General features: G+C 37.2%; 1 protein-coding gene and 1 long non-coding RNA gene across 11 annotated transcripts; one reads left to right on the forward strand and one right to left on the reverse strand.

The window, feature by feature from the left end:
• The first annotated feature begins 308 nt into the window (after nucleotides 1-308).
• On the forward strand, nucleotides 309-11,202 carry LOC148909385 (uncharacterized). Of its 10 annotated transcripts, none has more exons than XR_016120587.1 (13): nucleotides 309-391; nucleotides 1,637-1,702; nucleotides 3,410-3,527; nucleotides 3,768-4,818; nucleotides 5,029-5,181; nucleotides 5,349-5,439; nucleotides 6,050-6,164; nucleotides 6,383-6,507; nucleotides 7,085-7,144; nucleotides 7,895-8,000; nucleotides 8,960-9,133; nucleotides 9,195-9,395; nucleotides 10,355-11,202. XR_016120587.1 is itself a non-coding variant. In XM_089034677.1 (8 exons), exons 6-8 carry the CDS (start codon nucleotides 7,957-7,959, stop codon nucleotides 10,431-10,433), a joined length of 297 nt encoding a protein of 98 aa, XP_088890803.1. In that variant the 5' UTR covers nucleotides 3,513-3,527; nucleotides 3,768-4,818; nucleotides 5,029-5,181; nucleotides 5,349-5,439; nucleotides 6,383-6,507; nucleotides 7,895-7,956; the 3' UTR covers nucleotides 10,434-11,202. The 10 variants fall into 10 exon arrangements, 1 of the variants encoding a protein (XP_088890803.1); XR_016120584.1 differs by lacking the exon at nucleotides 7,085-7,144 and adding an exon at nucleotides 7,239-7,343; XR_016120582.1 differs by lacking the exon at nucleotides 7,085-7,144.
• On the reverse strand, nucleotides 8,307-10,356 carry LOC148909386 (uncharacterized). The gene is made up of 2 exons (XR_016120588.1): nucleotides 9,626-10,356; nucleotides 8,307-9,448 (listed from the first exon to the last, which is right to left on the reverse strand). It is a non-coding gene; the product is annotated as an uncharacterized LOC148909386 (long non-coding RNA).
• Nucleotides 11,203-22,794: the final 11,592 nt, after the last annotated feature.

A 22,794-nucleotide genomic window follows, 5' to 3' on the forward strand; every position in this document is an offset into this window, starting at 1 on the left:
CCCCATCAGGAATTTTGCATTATTATACCTTCTTTTTGCTGTAGAAAAGCATAAATTCTGTAAATATAGCAAAATTTAAATTTACGACCAATCGTTTACTCCTTTCTCGGCTTGCTTTTAGAAAAAGTACGGGTGTCAATCATTAGCTGTCACTTTTGACAGCTAATTGTCCAATCAAAACAGCTCGTCAAAGAGGAGAATTTTCAAGGGAAAGTCTCGTTTTCTCTAACACGTTTGACCGGTTCGTGACGTTTCAGGTTGCAATCACGTGATGCAGATGTGCAACGCACGCATGAGCGGCGGTTCCTTTAAAATCAAATCTAATGAAACGCTAGATATATCAACTTCTTAACTAGAATATGCGCTTAGAATGTCTTCAAATCTTTGAGAGGTAAGTCCTGGAAAAAATAGAAGAATAACAAGTCGATTCAAACAACGATTTATTTTAGCTGATTTGAGGGAGAGAAATCGTTTTGACCCATCAATCTTTCAGCTGGTCAGTCAGCTTGGATATTCTTTAGTTTCATTGAGCTTAAATTTGTCTTTTTTTAAGCCCTAGCGATTTTGCGGCGATTTTTGCTGTGATTTTGTCCATAATAAATAATGGTAAAGAATTTACTTGTAAAGTTTATTCGGGAAACCAAGATTTTCCTAGAGGAATGTCTCTTTGAAGGATGAGACAAAGATTTCATATTTCTGAAAATCGCCAAAAAAATCGCCACAAAAATCGCCAGTGTGAACGGGGCTTTAAAACGATAAAAACCTTGAGATAAAGTCTAAGGAAATATTATAAAAGGTTAGTAATCCTTTCTCTTGAGCTGTATTGAAGTTGGCAATCACATAGACTCGACGTTAGCAACAACATTTGTAGGGAAGCCTTCTATATCTAACTGCATTATTTTATATGAACATTTACACTGTAATCAGTGTATTTATTGACATCATGACACTAGGATACTAAGCTTTTAAGGATTAATATCATTGATTTAAATTTTTGAATTGTTTAATGTGTGAGTAGTAAGTACCGTACGCATGTGTGACTTCGCCTTCAGTTTAAGTCTTGCATGAAAACTTTGCTATATGTAACCTCAGTTCAAAAACGCGTTACATTGAATGCATTTTATTTTACGATAACGATAAGGATTTCTACAAAACAAAATAAATACAAACTGTTGAAACACTAAATAAGACTACAAAATAGCAGAAAATATCAAAGATTGCCTAGAACTATACTTACGGAACAAAATGAGACGCAAAATAAATGTGGTCTTGTCCGATACAAATCAAACTGAGAACTGAACACTAATGAAAAAAAGCTAAGCAAAAGTACTATAAATTTGAATACGAAACAAAGAAACTAAGAAACTAAGCGACAAAACTAGAAGCGTGACCGGAGCAAAAACTTTAACAAAGACAGAGAATATATAAATTGAAATTTCTTCGTACGGCACTAACACTATTTACAGCTGTCTTACCCATGACGACTATAAAGCCGAGTACCAGCATGAATAATCACTTTGCTCAAGCAGTCGCGGCGTGATCATGCATGGCTTGGCAATAAGTTAGACAAGTTCCACACCTGCACAGTGTTTAAGGCGCTATAACTGGTTTGCTTTCTCTTTCTGCTGGTGTACAGGGTCAAGATGCGAATGTCAACCCACAAGGCGACCCAAGACAAAATGCCCAGGACAAAGACCATGAGGTTAAATTTCTCTTCTGTCTGCACTTGGCTTTCTAATTTATCCTTCCTCACGCTTTGGTCTTCATTCATGTCAATCATTCGGTTCCCCATGCACATGTTGCACATCTCTGGTTATTTGTTCGCATGGAAAGTTGTATTTTACTAGTTTTAGATAAAAATTCTGTTCCCCATGGGTGTGTTTAATATTTATGATATAGCTTAGATAGTACACGCACCCTGATTGGCTGAAAACCTATTCTCTATTTGGTCGGTAAAGACAAGGTTTTTAATTGACACCTTTTTTACAAAAAAGTTTTCACACTTTTCCACTATATCCTTACTTCAAGCTTCAAGGAAAATGGAAAAAGACTTTCCACTCTATGATGTATCTCTTAACATAGAAACTGAAGCTTCAGGTTTTCAACGATAACAAGCCAAATCCAAACAAAAAGCCCTGTTTTGCCGACATCAAACTCACTAGTTGATGAAGCATAGGCGGAAAAAAAACTAAGGAGTCCACAAAATAGACAGTTTCTGTTTTCCAAAATTAGTTTTAATCATTTGTAGTAAATTTTCATTCATTTAACATATTGACATCAGATTTTTATGTGTCTGTCCTCTTATTGACAATAAATTGCGTCATCACATTGTCAAAGTAGTGTGGATCCACAAGGCGTAGCCGAGTGGATCCGCATACTACTTTGCCAATGTGATGGCGAAATTTATTGTCAATAAGAGGACAGACACATAAAAATCTGATGTCAATTTGTTTTTTACAATAACAAAAACGATAAAAACTTCTCATTTTTACTGATCAAAACAACTAATGGAAAGAGCGCGCGCTCGTTGACGTCAGCTTTATCTGTCTGTCCTCTTATTGATGATAAAAATTAACCAATAAGCGCGAGAAATTTGTCAGTTATTGTAAAACAAATTTTTGAGACATTAAAGATACCAAGCTTTGGCTCAGACAGAAAATATCAAGTCTCTAACCTGTTCAGCTATTTCACGATTGAAAATGTGCACATAACATTCAGATCTTGAGAAACTGTGACTTCAGCTTGACTTTTGAGCATTTGAGTCTTATTTCTTAAAAGAAAATTGTAAGATTTTGATGTAATATCATGTATTTCCTATGAAATTATCGAAAATATTGTGTGAAAAGATCTTGGTGTGACACGCTTTGCGTGAATGGAAATACTATGACGAATGTGATTTGTTAATTGCCATAGTTTGGAGAATTGCAATTTTGATCAGGAAATAAGATGCTTTTTCCAGCTTGAAATATCTTTAGCTATATCATAAAAGCAATAGAAGATAGTGCTTATGACTCTACCGGTCAAATAGAGCACTTGCAATGTTGGGAGAATCACTCGAAAAAGTTTTAAAATCACTCACCTACGGCTCTTGATTTTTAATTTTTCTCGTGACCAGTAGAGTCATAAGAACTATCTTCTATTGCTTAATATTCATTCATATGAATTGAGCGATTCAGCAAATATGTAGAATCCGATTTCTTTTGCGTAGACAAGAGGACGCTTCGGCCAGTCTCGCGTGTAAAAATCTAGAATCAAATTCTTTGGTGATTTCTTATTTCTTAACTTAAATTATAATTATTTATGTCAGTGTCTTCAAAATATAGAAATATTTGAATGTCCTTGCAAGTAAGCATATGGCGACAACCGTTATCGTTGAAGTGCGTCCCTCTAAGTTTGTTGTCTTTTTTAGGAAACACTCTTTGAGTTGCTGGAAAAATACAGCAGGAAGAACAAAAAGTCCCAGTGAAAACCTTAAAAGCTGATCCAAAATGACTGCACATGTGACATTTTAGAAGAATTTTTAAAATGTTAAGTATTTGCCATTAATATTTCATTATTACTTTTACTTACTTTTCTCATTTTTTATTAAATTTTATAATTAATCATTTTTTATTGTTGTCTTGTTTTAAATTTATCGATTGATTGGCTGGTTCTTTTCAGTAGTTTGCAATTCTATTTATTTATTTTGTGTCCCCAATTAGTGTTAAAACGCTAAAGAAAAAAAAGTCACTTTAACAAAGTATATAAATATTTTTTTCCCTAACTAGCATTCCAGCGGCCGTCAGTCAAGCATAAAGTTAGTTTCTTCTTTTCCCACTGATTCACTGTGCCAGGTGGTTGTCCGTGAATGGTAACTAACCTTGTTACTACATAGCAACAGGCGTGTCAGTAGTGGCATCTGGGCAGCTAAGCCCAACCTCATCATTGCCAATGAGTTCAATAAGTATTCACAGTGCAATGGGGACATATGTTTTCAATGGTATCTTGTCCTTCAGATGCTTATTTAAGGATTAATTGATAAGAATATATGAATAATGCACTGTTTTGGATAGGATATTGATCATTGAGTATTCACAGTGCAATCTGGGATGTCAGTTTTTAATGATATCCTGTCCCTCAGATGCTTGGTTAAAGAATTTTTTGATATGAATATATGAATAAACTATATAGCTTTAACTTGAAGGAATAGAGAAGGCATTTGTTTTAACAATATCGATAGAAAACGAATAAGTTTGCTTCAAACGTGATGAAATGTGAGCCACGAGGCTCTATCAAATGTGATTATTTTATATGTACTCGCATACTGACTGGCGTTTTTTGCTGCCAAGCGAACTTATCTGATAAACCAACCAGCTAGCCTTCCTTTGTGGCAAAACATGTCACTTTGGGGTACAAAATATTAGAAGCAATAATTATATATAACTCAAGAATATAAGTATATATACATATGTATAAAATATAAGTTACTTAAAAACATGATTCTCGTTCAAAATGCAAGATATTATTTTTACTCAAGTCCAGTATAGAAATAGAATGCCTTGTTGTTACTCATACTAGAACTTCTGGGATTTCCCAAGCTTTAATTGGGATGAGCAATTTTTTAGGAAATTGAAGAAAGAGGTAATGTAATAGTCAATCTGAGAATTGAAAAAAATCTAATATTGAGCAGCAGTGATTGAAACCAACATTTCCTCACTCCACAGGGATCTCTGTAGTTTGCTTCTGGAGGTCTGCCTGTGATGTGTACCTGTAGATTAATGTGAGCTAGTCATCCCAATCTTCCCTCCTTTATGACACATGGATTTCAAGTGCAGAAAGGTAAAAGATTATAGAGCTGATGGAAGAGGCTTACATTGCTATATAAAACTATTCCCAATTTGTTTAGCCATTTGCCTAGTAGAAGCTTCTTCAGACAATTGCACTTTATTCTATTTTTTTTCACTGTGCCATGGCTGCACACTATTCAGCTGAGTCATGCTTACTATAAAAATTATGTCGTAACACAAATATTTATTTTTGTAATTTTAGGTTTCTGAGTTATGGCGTACAAGTTACAAAATGACCAAGGAACTTACTTACCCTGAGTTCTGTTGCACTATGCCCATGGCATCTACCATCAAAGTGGGACTAAAAAACTTTAACCAGCATGCTCTGTACACCAGGGATAAAGAACAGACACTGGTAAGACGGCTGGAGAAATGTGATGATAATGCATTATCATTGATGTATGGATGATGTATGGTTATGATACATGACATTCATGTTGCATGATTTTAAAAATTAAAACTTTTAAATTCATATATCCAAGACCTTAAGTACTTATGCTTGGAAATGATTTTACTCCACAGCTCTCCTCCCAGCACCAACCTTAAGCTAAATGTTTCTGATGAAAACTAAATTCTAATGCTGCTATCTATCATGGAAGTCAACCTACCCAAGGTTTGTTCTTAATTTTGAATGACATAATTTATATACAAACAACCAATATTTGAATATAAAAATTGAAAATTGGAGGTTAAGTTCTACAGAGGGAGGAAAAGCAATGAATAAACCTTTCTAAGCACAGGCTTCGACAAACAAGCATTCTTCTGCCTTATTACATCGAGGTGGGAAATCATACCCAATGTTGTATTGGTGAGACATCGAGCATTAGGACCCTGGCTAAACGAGGAAACATGTTTCTGTGTGCATGTTCCCTGATGTTTTCAAGTTTAGCCACATGCGAAACCTTGCTGTGTTCAACAAGTTTTGCTTCCAAGAGGCAAAAATGTTTGTGCTGTGGGGCAGACACATGGAGACAATGTTTTCTGGTTTAGCCACGAAAATTAAAATTCTAAAATTTCGTTACTTAGCAACTCTAGCTCTATCTTGAAAATGCGCATATGCTAACTGATATTGAGTAAACAAGTTCCCCAATGTTTCCTGACAGTTTTGCCACAGTTGGAAACATTTAAGAAAACATGTTTCTGGAACCATCTGGGACTTTTTAAAATATTTTTGGTAAAATGTTTGGCATCATTTAGCACTCTGTTTGATGGTATCATATCAGACCTGTCCCCAGGCGTCACGCTGCCAAAACCAGAGCGTGGTATACTGAAAGAAGCTGTTGTTAGTAGCCTTGGATCATTAAATTTTTGCCGTGGTTTATTGAAAAGGTTATCCAGGTGAGGATTGCAAGACTATGATATAAACCAGGGTAGTAACAGCAACAAATCATGCAACTTGTGGTGCAACGTGCATGGTTGCGTTGCAAGTTGCAGACTAAATGTTGCTCACATATCCACACCAATTTTTCTTGCACATCCTTTTTGAGCAATGTAGGAGCTCTTTATACTCTCTACTCTCTTTCCACACTTACCAATACTTCCATCATTTTCACAAGATCTACGAGATGATGCTTGAATGACATGGATTCATGATCATGGGGAATCCCCTGGGGACAAGACTTCAGCGTGGAAGGTCCTTTGACCAGAATTGGGAAGCAATGAGTTCTCAGACAAAGTACCGGTAAGTAAAGCGAACCTTGATTCAAATCCAGTCACATTTCACCCATTCCAGTCCAATCCAATCCATCTCATTGCCATCCAGTCCATCTTAATTATATCCAAACACTTCCAGCTACACCCAACATATCCAATCATTTTCAGTGACATCAAATCAAATCTAGTCAATTTCAGTCGTCAGGTCCAATGCATTCCATTCCTTTCCCTAAAGGCAGGCATCCCAGACCTCCTATATTTCCTATAATTTGTATAGGATCCTATAAAGAGCCTATATTTAAAGAAAACTTCCTATATTTCCTATAAATAGGACGACTGCTGAGTGATACATTTCTATTTTACTCTGTTTAGCACATTTGGCGAAGGGTAATAAAATGGTATGCCTTTTTTCGGTTCAGTTTTTTTATGGCTTTTATACTGTAGATAGTACTGAAAAGCTATTTTAGCTCCTATAAAGTGCATATATTCTATATTTTCCTATATTTAAAACTTGCACAGTCTATATTTCCAATCACATTTGTCTAAAAAGTGGCTGGGATGCCTGTAGCACACTACAATCCATGCTTTCTACTCATTGTCCCCAGTTTGTTTAACGCATTATCACCAAGATTTGACCCAGTGTCTCACAAAATAATGGTCAGATGGTAGGTTACACTTTATTCTGCGACAGGTTAATATAATCATTCATTAATTCTTGGGTTTTTATTCATTATAAAATGTTCTTGCCAATACATTCAGAAAGCACGTCTACTACGACAGTGGATTGTAAATGAATTGCATTCAATGTCCCCGTCGATGCTTTATTATTAGAAAATGTGATTACTGCCCATGACCATAAAAAAGGTACTGTCCCTTTTATTCTCCCTCTATTCCTCCTCAATTCTTCCTACCGACTTCTCAACCTTTTCAATTTGTCAGGTCCTTGTCTTTTTTGTCAACGCATAACGCATTTTTGTTTGGTTTCTCGATTTTATTTGCATTAAACGCCGTTTGCTCTGACGAGTTTATGTAGACGTCGTCATAACAAATCGCTTGCCTTTTTGTAATTTATAGTGATCTCATATCCTAAAAGGGACCACAAATTTCAGTTGGTGCACATTCCTGTCGTTATCACCCTAAAAGGGACGAGGACCCCCCACCCCCTTTTATAAGGGAGTCCCCCGTCCCCCCCCCCCCCCCCCCCCCCCCCCCGCCAGCATCCTTGTCCCTTCTTGGTCCTTTACCCTAGCTCTTTTGTCCTCCTTTTCATTCCTTTTTTGATCTTCATCTTCCTTCAAAATTCACATCAGACTCCCTTCCAGGTTCTATATTATACTTATTTTATGCATGGATTACCCTACTTCAGTACTTTTACTATTCTGCCATCATTGACATACTTTTCCTTGTTTCCTCAGATGAGGCATGATTAACATGGAACCATGATTTACCTGGTTTTGAACCAATAGTCTCTTCATGGATGGAAAACAATATCTGTCCGATGCATCTCAAGAATCCAACCAGGTACGTATCCTCATTATACAGTATAGATACTGTGAGTTGACCACAGTTTATTTTACTGGTGTCTCAGGTTTGATTCTTAGGTTCGGCACATGTGAATAGGATTCCTGTTCCTGACCTCAGTTTGTTAGGTGTTCCCCTTGATCCAACAGACCACAGGCCGGCAGGCTCTCCTTCTTCCCCTCCCCCCTCCGCCCTTGTCCCCAATCCCCCTCCCCCAGAGCCGCCACGCAGGCTACCATACTTTTTAACCCCGTATTACGGCCAGGACAAATCGGTTAGTTTAGATCTTAAGTAAATACTATAAAGTTATTACTGCAAAATATGTGATTCTTTTATTCATTCGTTTTACATTCCGACAGTACAATAATACTTTTTGTAGAATCAACACAACAACTTCTAACAGAGAAACACGTACAGCGCGATGCGCTATTTAAGTATGTTCGCATTTGTTTTATAGCGTTACAATATAAAAAACATTTTTGAACATGTAGAGTCTTCATGCTTGTTAGTACAAATGCATTATCATCTGTCATATTATTGTCTCATTGCCATTGTATATAACAAGCAAACTTGTTTTGTCATTTTACATAAACTGGATTAGATGTTCAAATGCTCATCGCTTTTTTGTTTTGACTTTCTTGGCTTTTTAGGTTTACAGCTTTCTTGTTTTGTTGACTCAGTTCTTCTTAGAAGTTGAATGTGGGTTATACAGTAACTGAGCTCCAATAGCATCAGAAGTTTTAGAAACATTATTTAAAAGTTCAATATGCAATATTTCACTTAATTTGTTTAGTTTCGTACTAATCAATAAAACACGTTTTTGACAGCCCACTAAATACTGCCACTTTTGAATGTCCCTTCGGTGGCCGAATTAACAGTTCCATTCGTGCTGATTGGTCCTGTTATGTTGTTTCATGAGCCTTGAGTGTCTTCATTGGTGTCTTTTGTTCTTTGTCCAGGAAATCTCCTGACGAAAAAAAGAAGTGTTCATCTAAGGATGATTCATTTGAAGAAGAGGAAGATGACACAGATGCACCTAAAGACGAGAAGCCGCCAAAAACAGAAGCCCAGATCATCTGGATCAGTGAGTTCGTTAAAGTATTGGCAGCAGGAACCAACAAACACCATCCAAGGTATGATCAAATCCTCCCTAGATGTGGGGGATGAGTATCAACTTTAGGTTGCCTAGAATAGTCGATTCCATATTACATGGTTTCAATGCTACAAGGGGCACAGCCTTTGTGTCGGACCAGTAGCTTTTCCAGATCCAGATCACTAAGAACTACATGTACACGTTCTTGGATTGGAGAGAAGTTGTCAAGAGAATGTTGAGGAATTAAGGCTGGTGACAAGGGTGCTTGCACCGTCTTCTCGTTTGGTGATCACCAAATAAAGGTTTCCATCCCATTTTCATTTTTCATTTCTTCATTTCAATACCCACCTTCATTCTAATGATTCAATAGTAAATATGATATTATTTATATTGTACTGTGACTTGAATCATTACATATTAAAAAGCGCATTAGAAGTACATAATTTATTATTAGACTATTTTTAAATTTTATACTTCTGACAGTGACATCTACAACTATGGAGTTATAAAATATAAAAATACAATAACATACATATAGAAATAAATGACCTCTTGGCAAGTGTTGTGTGACATGAAGTAATGTGCTGTTTTGATTGGCAACACGCTGCTCAAAACGACACCTGAAATCGACACATTTGGGTTACTTTTCCATTTCTATCCCTAGGTTCTCGAAACTTAGCCATGATATAGAGGTCCTTGTTCTTACTAACTTGTTCTTTTTATTATTTCTCATCAAGCGCACTAGGGCAAATATTGGTGTTCTTTAAGCCATTAAACTTCGTTATATTGGTGTTTTTTAGCTGTTAGAAATTGTTTAAACTGTTGCGTATCTGTTCTGTTATCGGCTGGCTTGATTCGCTAAGTTTCCTCATCTATACACACTACCGCATCCTATATCTGCCTCGTGACCGCTTACACAAGCGTCGGTTAATAAGTTAATCCAAATCCCCTAAATAACCAAGAGTGAACAGGTTCATTCTTGGTTATTTAGAGGATTTGGATTAACTTATTAACGGACGCTTGTGTGAGGATGCAGTGGTTCCTTACGTACGATTGAACCGTTGGTCACAGCAGTATTTTGAGTATTTTTAGTGTATATAGACAAGGAAACTGAGCAAATCACGCAGCACAGAACAGAACAGATAAGCAACAGTTTAAACAGTTTCTAACAGCTAAAACCACCTATATGACGAAGTTTAATGGCTAAAAAAAAACAATGTTTGACCTAGTGCCCTTGTTCTGATTTTTATATCTTTTTCAGGAAAATGATGTCACAAGTTTGGCACCAAACCCAAGTTTATCCTATGACCAAAATGACAGTGTCATTCGAAAGAACTTAACAACACAATCTAAAATTTGAACACATTCCACTTTGAACATATTCCGCTTTATATATCAAAAGATTGATATCATCATCTTATTGTCATCCCTTATGCTAGTTTAAAACCTGGTTTTGGGGGTAAAATTATAAGATGTTGTGCCCATTTGGATGAGGCTCTGGTACCTTTTAGGGGTAATTTGCTATGAGTATCCAAATCCTATATACACCTACTGGTATATTACTGGTATACATGCTACTAGTCCACAATACGCAACAAAAATATGCTGTGAATAAATTTACTATGCGAAAAATTCCCAATATATTTTGCAGTCTTAGGAGTGTGGACTGTGCTTCGGCTGTGACCACGATTTTTGAAATATATGTATGTGAAAGAGCCACCACCTGGGACTCTGAGTTTAAAGGCCCTGTTACACGTTGAAACTTTGAGCTGCAACTTGTATGCGACGGAATTGCGAGACAAGTTTCTCAGGGGTAATTCCATCCTGAAACTTGTTTGCGACATAAGTTTCGGTTGCAAAAACTTTCTCCCAACAAAAGTTTCACACAGCTTGGGTGTTGCACGGTACAATTGCTTCTGAAACTTGTCTTGCAACGCTGTTGCTCACAAGTTTCAGCTAAAAGTTTCAATGTGTAACGGGGCCTTAAGCAGTTTCTCTCATTCTATTAGAGCAGGATCACTAACTTATAAAAATAGTACTCCATGATCATTTTTTGAGTATTACACTGTTATTTCTTGTTAATAAATAAATATTAGAGTTCAGTCTCAACTCACTGCTTTGTAATCGTCCAAAAATATCACACTGCGTCCGTTTGTCAATATTGGGACTCTATTTGCAAGTCATCAAACAGTTAAAAGAAAATCTGGTTTGCACACTACAAACTGGGGACTATTGGCAGTGTGGGGCAAAATGGAGACCCAAATTTTTAAAAAAAGCTCAAAAAAATGTTTTCCGGTCACTGCACCTTTTGAATAGATGTTTTAAGAGCTTTTTGGAATCAAAACGACATTTTCTTTGAAAACAATTTTTTCACACTTATTCACTCGACAATTTGGGGACCTGAACTTTAGAAAGTGTGCTTTTCCAGTTAAAAATAGAGTCAATAATTTGCATTGCTTGATTGAAGATGTTTACATTGATAAAAGTCATATTGTGTACTGTAAAGTTAAAAAACTGTGATTTTTGTTTTTGCACTTATTAACATGAAAAGTGGGGACCTACTAGTTTGCACACCAAAAATTGCAATCTGAGGACTTGCTTAAATTTCTTTGGAAAAGTGTTTTCTAGCTAAGATAATCCGTTTCCTGACTTTTTCAAAGTGGGGACCTGATTCAAGTCCCCACTTTGTGAACCATCCCCAGATTGTTGGTGTGCATACACATTGAGGTCCCCAGATTGTTATGTGGGTCCATCCATGCAGTCATTCACTCATTCACTCATTCATTCATTCATTCATTCACTCATTCATTCACTCATTCATTCACTCACTCATTCACTCACTCATTCATTCATTCATTTATTTATTTTGTTTTAGAGTCTACTTACAAGTGGTTGGAGTCAAACTTTTCATCGGGCAGCTTCAAACCCCTTTCTCAAGAACGACGCAAGGCACATCATGAAAAAGATCTTGATATTGATAGAGTTACCGTGCTTAAATAAAGATTATTATTATTATTATCCATCCATGCATGCATGCATCCATCCCTGCATCCATCCCTGCATCCATGCATGCATCCATGCATCCATGCATGCATCCATGCATCCATGCATCCATGCATCTATGCATCCATGCAATCATGCATCCATGCAGTCATGCAGTCATGCAGTCATTCACTCATTCATTCATTCATTCATCCATTCACTCATTCATTCATTCTTAGATTCATCGTTGTTCCCTAGTGTAACATTTTTTCAACTTCACCTTTGTGCTAACCATAGCAATCAGAGCAGATGGAACCAAGGTGGTTTAGTAGTGTGTTGGCCCCTCTCATACCCTTATATGGTGGGCTGATCAACTGTTTTTAATTGCCAGAGAAGGAAGGAAAATAAGCAAAAAAAGTTACAAAAGGGAACATGTTCGTGGATTCAACAAAGAAAAAACCTCAGAAATCCAAAACAAGATCAATATTCAATAAAGACAAAGCCTTAATAATGTTATCTTGCCGCCAAGAATCCACTCAAGTTTTAATTTTCGTTAAAAAATCGACCAAAATTTTGAGGTGTTCTTATATGACTGATGAGGTCGAGTATGGTTGAGAAATTTCACAAGACACGTAAAAACTACCTTACTTACAAAAAGTATCCAAAACATACCTTATCGTAAATATTTTCTTTTGATTTTTATGGAGTATATAGACCAATAGTATCTATAAAATCTGCTCAAGTTTCAAAGCAAATAGCTAAAGTGTCTTAAAGTTATGGGATATTTTGTGTAAGGATGCAAAAAACAAGGGTTTGCGCAAATTCGTAAATTTTTTGCTTTCGTGCGATTCACTGTAGTTTACTACGAAGTATACGGTTAACTGCCAACTCTTGTGTGAGCAAGTATCACTGTATAATGCACAATTCCTGAAAAACTTACGAAGAAATTTTTAATATCAAAAGTGCTGTATTTTTTTCTTCTCGACACATCTAAAGCGCAAATTTATGACAAAAGTTACAAAAGGGAACATATAGGGTACTATGGACAGAAAACATTTTTGGAAAACACAATACATTTTATTTAGGTTAATTCCTCATTATTTTTGAAAACTTGCCTTAAAACTTGAATAAAAACTGAAAACAGTCATTTTTATAAACACAAATTAATGCTATCACCTGTTTACAAGAGGAGAACATGTTCTTAACTGGCTAAGAATAATATCTTAGCTGTTGATACCAAGCTATACATGCGAAAGCAGGTCTATACCGATGTTTCAACTTTGAACGTATAATAGGCTTTTAAAAGGCGTTTACCAAGTCTTTAAGTAACACAACAAGTTCTCTATAAACGTCAACCGAACAGTGTCAATATGAAACTAGCTATGAATAACTATTTATGTAAGCAGTTTAGACCTATATTTCATCTTTGGACGTACATACTAAGCTTTTAAAAAGGTTTTTACCAATGTAACACAAGAAGTTGTCTATAATGTCAACAGTGTCAATATGTATGCTCTCCCGGAGTAGTCAATCGATAAAAATCGATATCGATTTTGCCAATCGATAACAATCGATACCGCTGATTTGATTGATATCGATTGTATCTATCAATCGTTAAAAATCGAACTCACACTAAATTTTTGTATCGATTTTTATCGATTGATTGATTATATACATATCGATTTTTTTTCGATTTATGTCTTGAACAATTTCTATCGATGATCGTACGAGGGTCGTGTGGCTACGGATTTACACCACCGGCAATTACTCTTTCGTAACCATAGCTTGACACAAACTAGGAGTTTGTTAATTTTTTTTATCGATTTTAAACGATTTCCCATAAAAATCGATACAAATCAGCTGATTTCTATCGATTTTTATCGATTGACTACTACGGGATGCTCTTTAGATTCTCTTTTACCAATGCGAACGATCATATCATTTCTTTGTTCTTCGGACTCTTTCTTATTTTTGGCACTTCTTATTCCTTTTTGTGTTAAGCGAAGACTTTGTTAATCGTCGACGCTCTGTTCGGATCTTGTCACATATTTGAAGAGCAGTGAACCCAGAAAGGTGACTCTTGGCTTCTGGATCTTCCTCGATGCGCTTCATCACTGAAGATTTTTCAATGGCAGCAGTAGTTGTGACGAGATCGTGAAACAGATTTACTATAGTAGTGGTCTGCGCATCTGAAAAGGCTCCTCCCTTGCGAGAGCTCCTTGAGAAAAGAGAAAGTGACGGCGCCAATTCGATGTCATTCATCAGACGCTCTACTCTGTCGTTTACGGTCTCCACTTCACTTGGAAGCTGAACACAGTTGTCATCACCAACGAACTTGATAAACAATGAACGGACTTTGTCACGCACTTTGGTATCTCTGATCTTCTTTAGAATGTTATTGTCTTTAATTCTGTCTCTTGTCTCTTCTAGAGAGATGCTTCTTTCCTCTATAATTTTCTTAAAGACTCTAACGAGCTCGTCTTCTTCTGCTTTTGTCCAAGCATGTCGATCAACAGGCGAGGTAGGTGTTCCCTCTTTCAAATCTGCATGTGCGCTTACATTTTCTTGTGCCATTTCTTCCCCCTTCTCCTTACAATCACTTTCTGCTTCGTTCGCTTCACCAGTAATGGATTGGCAGCTCTTCTCATTACGTGTATCTCTAGCTGATTTTCCTTTCCAGATATCTTGTAAGCTCTCTGATGTTTTGGCGGCATTTTTCTGCTTTCGTCTGATGAGGTAAAACTTCTCGGCTGTCTTCTGGTTGTGACTCATTAGATCAGCAAGTTTGCCTTTAAGATGAGAATGGTTTTCATGAACGACAGAAACAGCTGCTTTCCTGAAGGAAGCGGCATTTACCCTTTCTTTACGATTACCTGTACACTTCTGCCACAAAGAGTTAATTTGTGCTGAGACCATAGATGAAGACATCGCTTTTCCAGACCAACTTGGGAAAACGTGCTCATCCTTTCGACGTGAAGCTCCAGGAATATGGTTGCGCATGTGCACCACAAAGACAAGAACCCATTTGTTTAGTGTTTCACTTAGTACCACTGTGGCTGGACCATGCGCTTTTAAGGTCTTGTGATTGAAGACTGTCACCACATATGATCCCTTTTCTTTCTTGGCCTTACTCAGCTCTCCCATGGTCATACCAGACAATGGCCCAGCCCGACATGCGTTGTTAATGCAAAGACTTGTTAAGAGGAAGTCACGAACAAGGCAACACTCTGATTGAGTCGGTGGGACATCACCAGTAGAACCAATGCTTTTTCCCAAGATTGATACTGCTTTACGTGCATTATCTGATTTTTCGAATGTCTGAATATCTGCAGGTGTTATTAGCTTCTCGAGATCCTCTATTTGCTTTTCCCAGCGACGCTGTGCAATAGGGCCATTGTATGAACTCATCCATTCATTAACTTGCTCTTTGACCTTCTGAGCATGTTCTTGATTTTGTACTATTTCACTTGGATTCTCTACTATCAGGAATCGTAGGAACTTTGACAAAAAACCAAGATAGCTTTTGCATGTACCAGGTTTTCTTTTCTTCTCCAGGGGAGTTAGCCATTTGTCACGAAGGTTTTTCATATCTAACAGAGAAGCAACAGTCCCTTGTACTGGGTTGACAGCACGTATTATTGCCGAGACTTGTGAACAGTATTTTCGGGATGTTTGAAGGTCTCTACGTCCTCCGTCAATCCCTTGAAGCCATGTTTTGAATCCTTCTAAGATTTTCTCTGTTGTTGCGTTGCTAGTAGCTGCAACTTGGCTGGAATCACTCAGCCCAGACTCCATCTCGTTTTCCTCCTCCTCTTCCCCAGACTCATCTTCCTCATCTTCTTCCTCTTCCTCGCTCTGTTCATCAGCAAACCACTCGGGATCTTGGAAATCGTCGACATAGCTGTCACTTTCACTAGAGGTATCTTCTTCGTGCATTGATGTTTGGTCTTTGACCTTTCTCTTTCTCAGAGCTGGTACGTTCTTTTCAATGGATGATGGTATGACATCTGAGTTCTCACTTTCCCCAGACGACTCATCGGCCACATTAGGACCTTTCATGATTCGTTTCGCTATATCTGATCTTTCTTGTGGTGTGAGCACAACGACAGAGCTTTCGGAACTAGTTGAACCAGCTGTAGAAACAATGTTCTCCTCCATCTCCTTCGTGTTAACCTCAAGTTCCTCAAGAGTGGCCGTTTGCAGATAGTGCTTATAACTGTCATCATTGCGGTTCATCTTGTGCTTTCCCTGAAGATGATTATGGAGTTTTCTCACAACGGCACTACATCCAGGGTACGGACACACTCTTCGTCTATGGATACGCGATTTTTCTTTTTTTGCTGACTTAGCGCGAAGATCAAACGTAGAAAGAACAGTTCTCGACTTTTCAACGTCCCATTTGTGTACATTTCGTAGATGTCTTGGTAGATGGACAATAGATTTAGAACAAACCGGACAAGGGTGAGATTTTCTTGATGTGCTCTTACTTTCCATCTTCTGCAGACCAACAGTTACTATAAATTAATGATTTAAAAATCGAAATGAAGCAGCAGTTTTGCTTACTTCTCTCTAACCTTCCCTCACATGTGTTACCAGATATTCTGGGCAGCTATGGGGGGCTCCCTTACAAATATCTGGAGCATTTCATCCGCATGATGTTGGGAAATATTAACTTACCTCGCGTAAGAAAAACCCTCTCATACGTACGAAGTTTTAGATACGAATTTGCATCAGCTATAGTTAAGACCATCTTTATTTAATGTGGGACCATATTCGATATTTCTTTAGCTATTTATAATGCACATTGATAGCTTTAATAATGGTAGCTAATAATAATACCTTCAAAAATAACAATTTTATTAAAATTTGAGAACTGATACTTTTATATTTCGCTATATGTTTGACTTGGTTAGCAAAGTGCATGCGCAAAGTTAAATCTCTCCTTTTTTTGCATATAAAAAAGTATATTCATGCTATTTTTGCGAGATTTCAGGTAAAAGTAGCTGTTTAGAGTTTATTATAGGAACCTCATCAATGTGAACAACTAAGGTTACAAAAGGGTACGCTTGATCTCTTTTGTAACCTTTGGGGGTTACAAAAGGGAACCAAAAAGTTACATTAGGGAACAATGTTCTCTTTTGCACCCATGGCAAGGTTACATTAGGGAACACGAAGTTACATTAGGGAACATTGTTCCCTTTTGTAACCGTAACAGGGTTACAAAAGGGAACAAAGGTTACAAAAGGGACCGTTTCAAGTTACAAAAGGGAACATGAATCTAATCACTCATTCATTCACTCATTCATTCACTCATTCATTCACTCATTCATTCACTCATTCATTCACTCATTCATTCACTCACTCATTCACTCACTCATTCATTCATTCATTCATTTATTTATTTTGTTTTAGAGTCTACTTACAAGTGGTTGGAGTCAAACTTTTCATCGGGCAGCTTCAAACCCCTTTCTCAAGAACGACGCAAGGCACATCATGAAAAAGACCAGGTTGCTGAGAAAAGTACTGACGGGAATAGCCAGGATATCAGCCAAGCCGTCTATACTTGTCCCCATGAAGGTTGTGTGCGTGTCTTCCAGAGACTTGGTAATTTGGAAAACCACCTGATATCTGACAAATGTACGAGGACTTTGGAGAAACACACACTTTTAGATCTGGCAAAAATGGGCTACAAGAATGCGTTGGAGGAGGGCGTTCGTGTAATACCAACTTTACAAGCACGCAAAGAAGAGAGAAGTGCTAGTCCTCTTGCTGAAGGTTGGGCTCTTCGAGCATCCAAGAAGGCATACCGTTTCAGCAAGAAACAAAAAGATTACCTCTTGGCCAAGTTTGAGATAGGTCAATCAACTGGTAGAAAGGCCGATGCTAATGTTGTAGCCCAAGATATGAGACGTGTTCGTGGTTCAGATGAACAAAGGCTTTTTCAAGCGTCAGAATTCTTAAACTCTCAATAGATTGCCTCATATTTTTCCCGACTTGCAGCAAAGCGTAGAAACCAAGTATCCACTGAATTCGACCTTGCTGCCATTGAAGAAGAAATTAACTTCATGAGGGCAAAAAATAGTGCAATCGAATCCATCGGCCTTCAGCACCCAATTGTCTACGGCCAATATAACATTTGTGCGATGGTAGAAAATAACACCCTGAAAAATCTGAAACTTGGAATGTTACAAGTCATAAGCGAGAGTCTTGGACTACAAGTTCCAAAGAAGCCAAAGAAAGCAAAAGCTCCATATTTAAAACTACTGCATGATGCATTCAATAGTTGCAGCTGTCAGCAGTAAGGGGTATTATTACAGATTCAGCCGTACAGACAAGCAATACTATATAATGCATAACTGTTGCATACGAGTTTATTACCCTCTTGTCTTAGGCTATGTATGAGCAGAGGGGGGGGGGGGGGGGGGGAATGCTCGAAATCTTGAAAATGACCTCTAAAAATATCTGCGTTCTGTCCAGTTGGGCCTGGCAACTGGTTATTATTATCCCTAAAAGGTAATTATTATCTTTGAATGCTAAGTGACAGAAGTCAGACAATGAACCGAATTACAACTGCCATTCTGACTGCCATCATTCAAAAAACACTCTAAGAAGTACTGTCTTACTCTCTGGTAATCCTTTTAGACTTGTGACAACCTAAGAGCAACCAAATTGCAGATCTTGAACCCTAAAACAGGCTTTAGCCCCCCATTTTTTGTGAAATTTTAATACATTTTCACTAAGCTCAGCCCCCCCCCCCCCCCCCCCCCCCACCACCTCCTCCTCCTCCTCCTCCTCCTCCTCCTCATAATAATAATAATAATAATAATAATAATAATATAATAATAATAATAATAACTTTATTACTGTCTCTATATCTTCTAGCCGGGCACAAGTGCCCTACTAATCGGGGAGACATACAATGCCATACAATGTCACTATTGAGCCCCCCCCCCCCCCCCCCAATCAAAAAACTGCTCCGCCGTCCCTGTAAAAAGAACTGCTAGCATCCCCTGCTCTCGAAATTTCTCTAAGGTAATGATTAACTTTGCGGTAATTTATTCCATGGTCTGATTTGTGTGGTTCGTTCTGTTCAAAAATATATCTTCTTTTTTTAACGTGACGCATAAAATTTACCACAAAAATGAAAGAGAGTTAAGAAGATATGAATTGTATAAAGACCTAGCTAACGGTAAGTAGGTAAAGGTAATATATTTCTTTAGTTGTATCTTAGTCTGAGCATAGTAATAGAGCGAGATGACTATATATATGGTCAGTAAGCGAGTCAGTTTGATAATGAATCGGCAACTGATATGCAATACACCAACTTTACCAGAAAAAAGTAAACACAACTGTATTTGTTTCGTGATTTGATATGTTTATCGCAACACAAATATTACTAGATTTAAAGCATTTAATGTTGAAAGTTTACATATTGAATCCTAGAGAATACGTTACTTCCGTTGATATGTAAACGTCTTGACCTGTTGTGTGACATACTTTTTTACTCGTAGCAGTTTTTTATTATCAATTTTGTATTAATTTACGATTAATAAGTTTAAAAAGCACAATTTTACTCTACAATAACACTTAAGATGTAACAGAACAGCTTTCTTTTTCTCTCACATTTTGCATATCTCAATAATGAATGCCAGCGTTGGAAATTAGTTAGTCGCATTTCGTGTTTCACCGCCTCCAAATAAAATTCGCTCGCGGGTTGGCGTTTTATTTGTAGAAGCTCCGATTTGGCCTAAAGACACTAGAAGGGATGTTCTTTAATGTGATGTTGATTACTTTTCGATTTGTTAGGTACCAGCAGAGATATTGGTGTCTAAATTTCGTCTAAAATTTGACCGTCAATTGATCACAAAAGAAAGAGGGTTTTAAGAAGCTAAATATAAGTGAAAATAAAATAGTTGATAAAAAAACAAATAGTACAAATTAAAGATACAATGTTATGGGAAATATGGTTTGAATTGGTTACTTTTTACGCCGTCTAGTGCTTATTGAAGTTGGCTTTCGATTTATGCATATTAATTAGGAAAAATCAATATTTTAATCGATTTTTCAAACTTTCGTAAATTTCACAAAAATAAAATTGCGCTTGGACTTTTTGATCGTGTTTTCTGAAATACCTATCTATAAAGGTTCTTTTGGTGAAATAAAATCAACTTTGATTTTTTGCAACTGTCTTGGGTTTCTCGACCGTTACAGACATACGCTCTTAAAAGGGTTTGGTTCAGTCGATTAGCACCAATAGGAACTGGAGGATTTGCAAATTAAAAGGATACTCGTATTTTTCCGGCGACCCACTAATTCTTCTCCTTTTTTTCTGAAGTGTACCAGTCGGAAAAGCATCAAATAAATAGTTCCCGAAGTTTGCCTGATCACATGGCTTCAGTCCTTTTTTGTTACACTCGGTCTTGTAAACTAAATATGCCTCCGTAGTTTTGATAGCTTCCCCATTAGATACGGAAAATAAACTATTGATTATTCTGCAGAAAAATTCAAATTTGAAATTGAATTCTAGACAGTGTAACGATTTCAAAAACATTCAAACGAGTGACTCGACAGTTCATCTTGAACATAAACTCATACGCTCATGTTACGTAAATTCATAAAATCAGCTGACTTCTAGTTTCGAAAAAGTACTTACGTTCTAACTTGATCGTGTAATCCAGCCGTTAATGTGCATAGCAATCTGCTACGAGCATAGGACGATAAAATTTCCACCGTTTCACTCCCCTCCTATTACACTCGTCATTCCCTTCCTTACACGATCGTAGGTCATTCGGATCGGCCGAAACCAAAACACTACGAGGAACGCCTGTCACATGATGGATTGCGCGCGCTAGATAGATCAACCAAGAACAATACCGGGCGAAAGCCCTTGGAATTAAATTCGGAAAAATTAATTTCCGAATTTAATTCCAAGGGCTTTCGCCCGGAATAACCTCGTAAGCACTACAACTTACCTATATTATCTTCTACTATTTCATTAGTGCCACGCGGTCCACATACTCTCATCAAGAACAATACCTTTAATTTCCTTACACGAACAAAATTTTAATGTGCTCCCTTGGCTACACCCAGGATTTAGACTCGTATGTTTAGCGAAATGGTCTCTAAGAACTTCAGCAGCAAAGTATAAGTGCAAAGACCGTACTCGATATAGGCAAACAGGTTCTGAAGCTAGGTAAGCAAATGGGTTTTGTGTGACATCATTAATTTACAATCTGTAAAAATCCATTCTTACATTAGTATTATAGAATTTAATATACCTAAAGACCTAACAATGGTTATAGGTGTTCCAGGTATTTACAGTCTATAAAACCATTGACTTTCTTTCTTTCTTTCCTTTTTCCCCTAGCTTCTTTCGTAGTGTGGCTTATAGGGAATTTACCTATTTAATCCATGGCTATATTGGCAATAAGAGAATACCATTGCCATCTGGTGTATATCATGCAATAAGAGAAACATTTAATGATGAATGTGAGCAATTTACAGGATATGAAAATAATTAGTTGTACTTATTATTGTACAGAAATTTCACTGAACCCATAGAACCAAGAAATTACTAGATTGAAGGCACTAAACCTGTGAAATAGATATTAGTCTAATACACCTTAGTAGTCTCAGTCCATTGTTTTCTTTTGTGTCTATAGTGACTATTATACTTTATCGATACAGTTTGTTTCACTGGTTTAGTGTCTTCACTCTACTACTGGAAATTCCACAACAGTTGATTAGTATGTGCTTATCAGTGCCACCACTTTGCTCATGTTGTTTTATTTTTTGGGCAGTCTGTGATCTTGTTATGGCCCTTCATTGGATTTTTGCAAACAGAACAATGAGGTTTTGCTCTAGTTGTTGATGCTGCTCTTTGCTCAGCTCTTTCTTGCTGCATGGCTTGTACTTCAACAATAACAACAAGTATAAGAAATCATTGTCAGAAGTTGCAATAATAGGTTTGCAACCTCTTCAGTTTGATATGAATAAATTGTAAAAAAAGCACTTACATGGTGTAGTATTCTGAAGGCGTCTAACTTGTAGAGATTTTAGGTTGACCTTCTCAAGTAATAAATCATATGAAGAATCATAATCTTGTAAAAGGAACCTTAATATTCGCTTGTTTAAAGCTTCCATTTTGCTGGCATTGCGCGCTCCGCAAAAATGCCACACCGACGAGCAGTAATGAAAATGCGGCAAAATGAAAGCCTTATACAGCTTTATTAGAGTGTCCCTTGAGATAAGTTTTCTAAATCTTAACATAACATTAAACTGATTGTTGATTTTTTTGCAAATGGCGGAGATGTGATTGTCAAAGGAGAGCTTATTGTCTATATTCATTCCAAAAATGTCCAGAGAATCTTTCACAGGGAATGAGAATTTGTGGTCAGTTTTTCCCAAAATCAGCGCTTGGTGCTTGGTTTCGTTAACTTTCATTGCGTTCACCTTATACCATGTGTTTGCTTTAGCTACTTCACTACATAAACAGTGTTCAAGTTCTGCTGGATCAGTGCCTGAACAGTATACTTGATGATCGTCCGCATATGCATTTAACTTGGCTTCTGTGACGTGGAAAAACAAATCGTTTATGAATATGTTGAATAGCATTGGTCCTAAGACGCTACCCTGAGGAACTCCACGGCCAACGCCCTCCCAGCTAGAGAAAGTGTCTCCTATCTTCACCCTCTGCTGTCTCCCAGTGAGATAGTCTTT

This window comes from Actinia tenebrosa, unplaced genomic scaffold (assembly GCF_029948245.1).
Source record: "Actinia tenebrosa isolate PJP-AT-01 unplaced genomic scaffold, QUT_ActTen_1.0 PGA_scaffold2__45_contigs__length_23673736, whole genome shotgun sequence".
NCBI lineage: Eukaryota > Metazoa > Cnidaria > Anthozoa > Actiniaria > Actiniidae > Actinia > Actinia tenebrosa.

Coding starts and splice junctions, on each gene's coding strand:
- LOC148909385 (XM_089034677.1), top strand. CDS start 7,957: ATGGAAAACAATATCTGTCCGATGCATCTCAAGAATCCAACCAG. Junction 8,001..8,959: donor CATCTCAAGAATCCAACCAG/GTACGTATCCTC, acceptor TTCTTTGTCCAG/GAAATCTCCTGACGAAAAAA. Junction 9,134..10,354: donor ACCAACAAACACCATCCAAG/GTATGATCAAAT, acceptor TATCTTTTTCAG/GAAAATGATGTCACAAGTTT.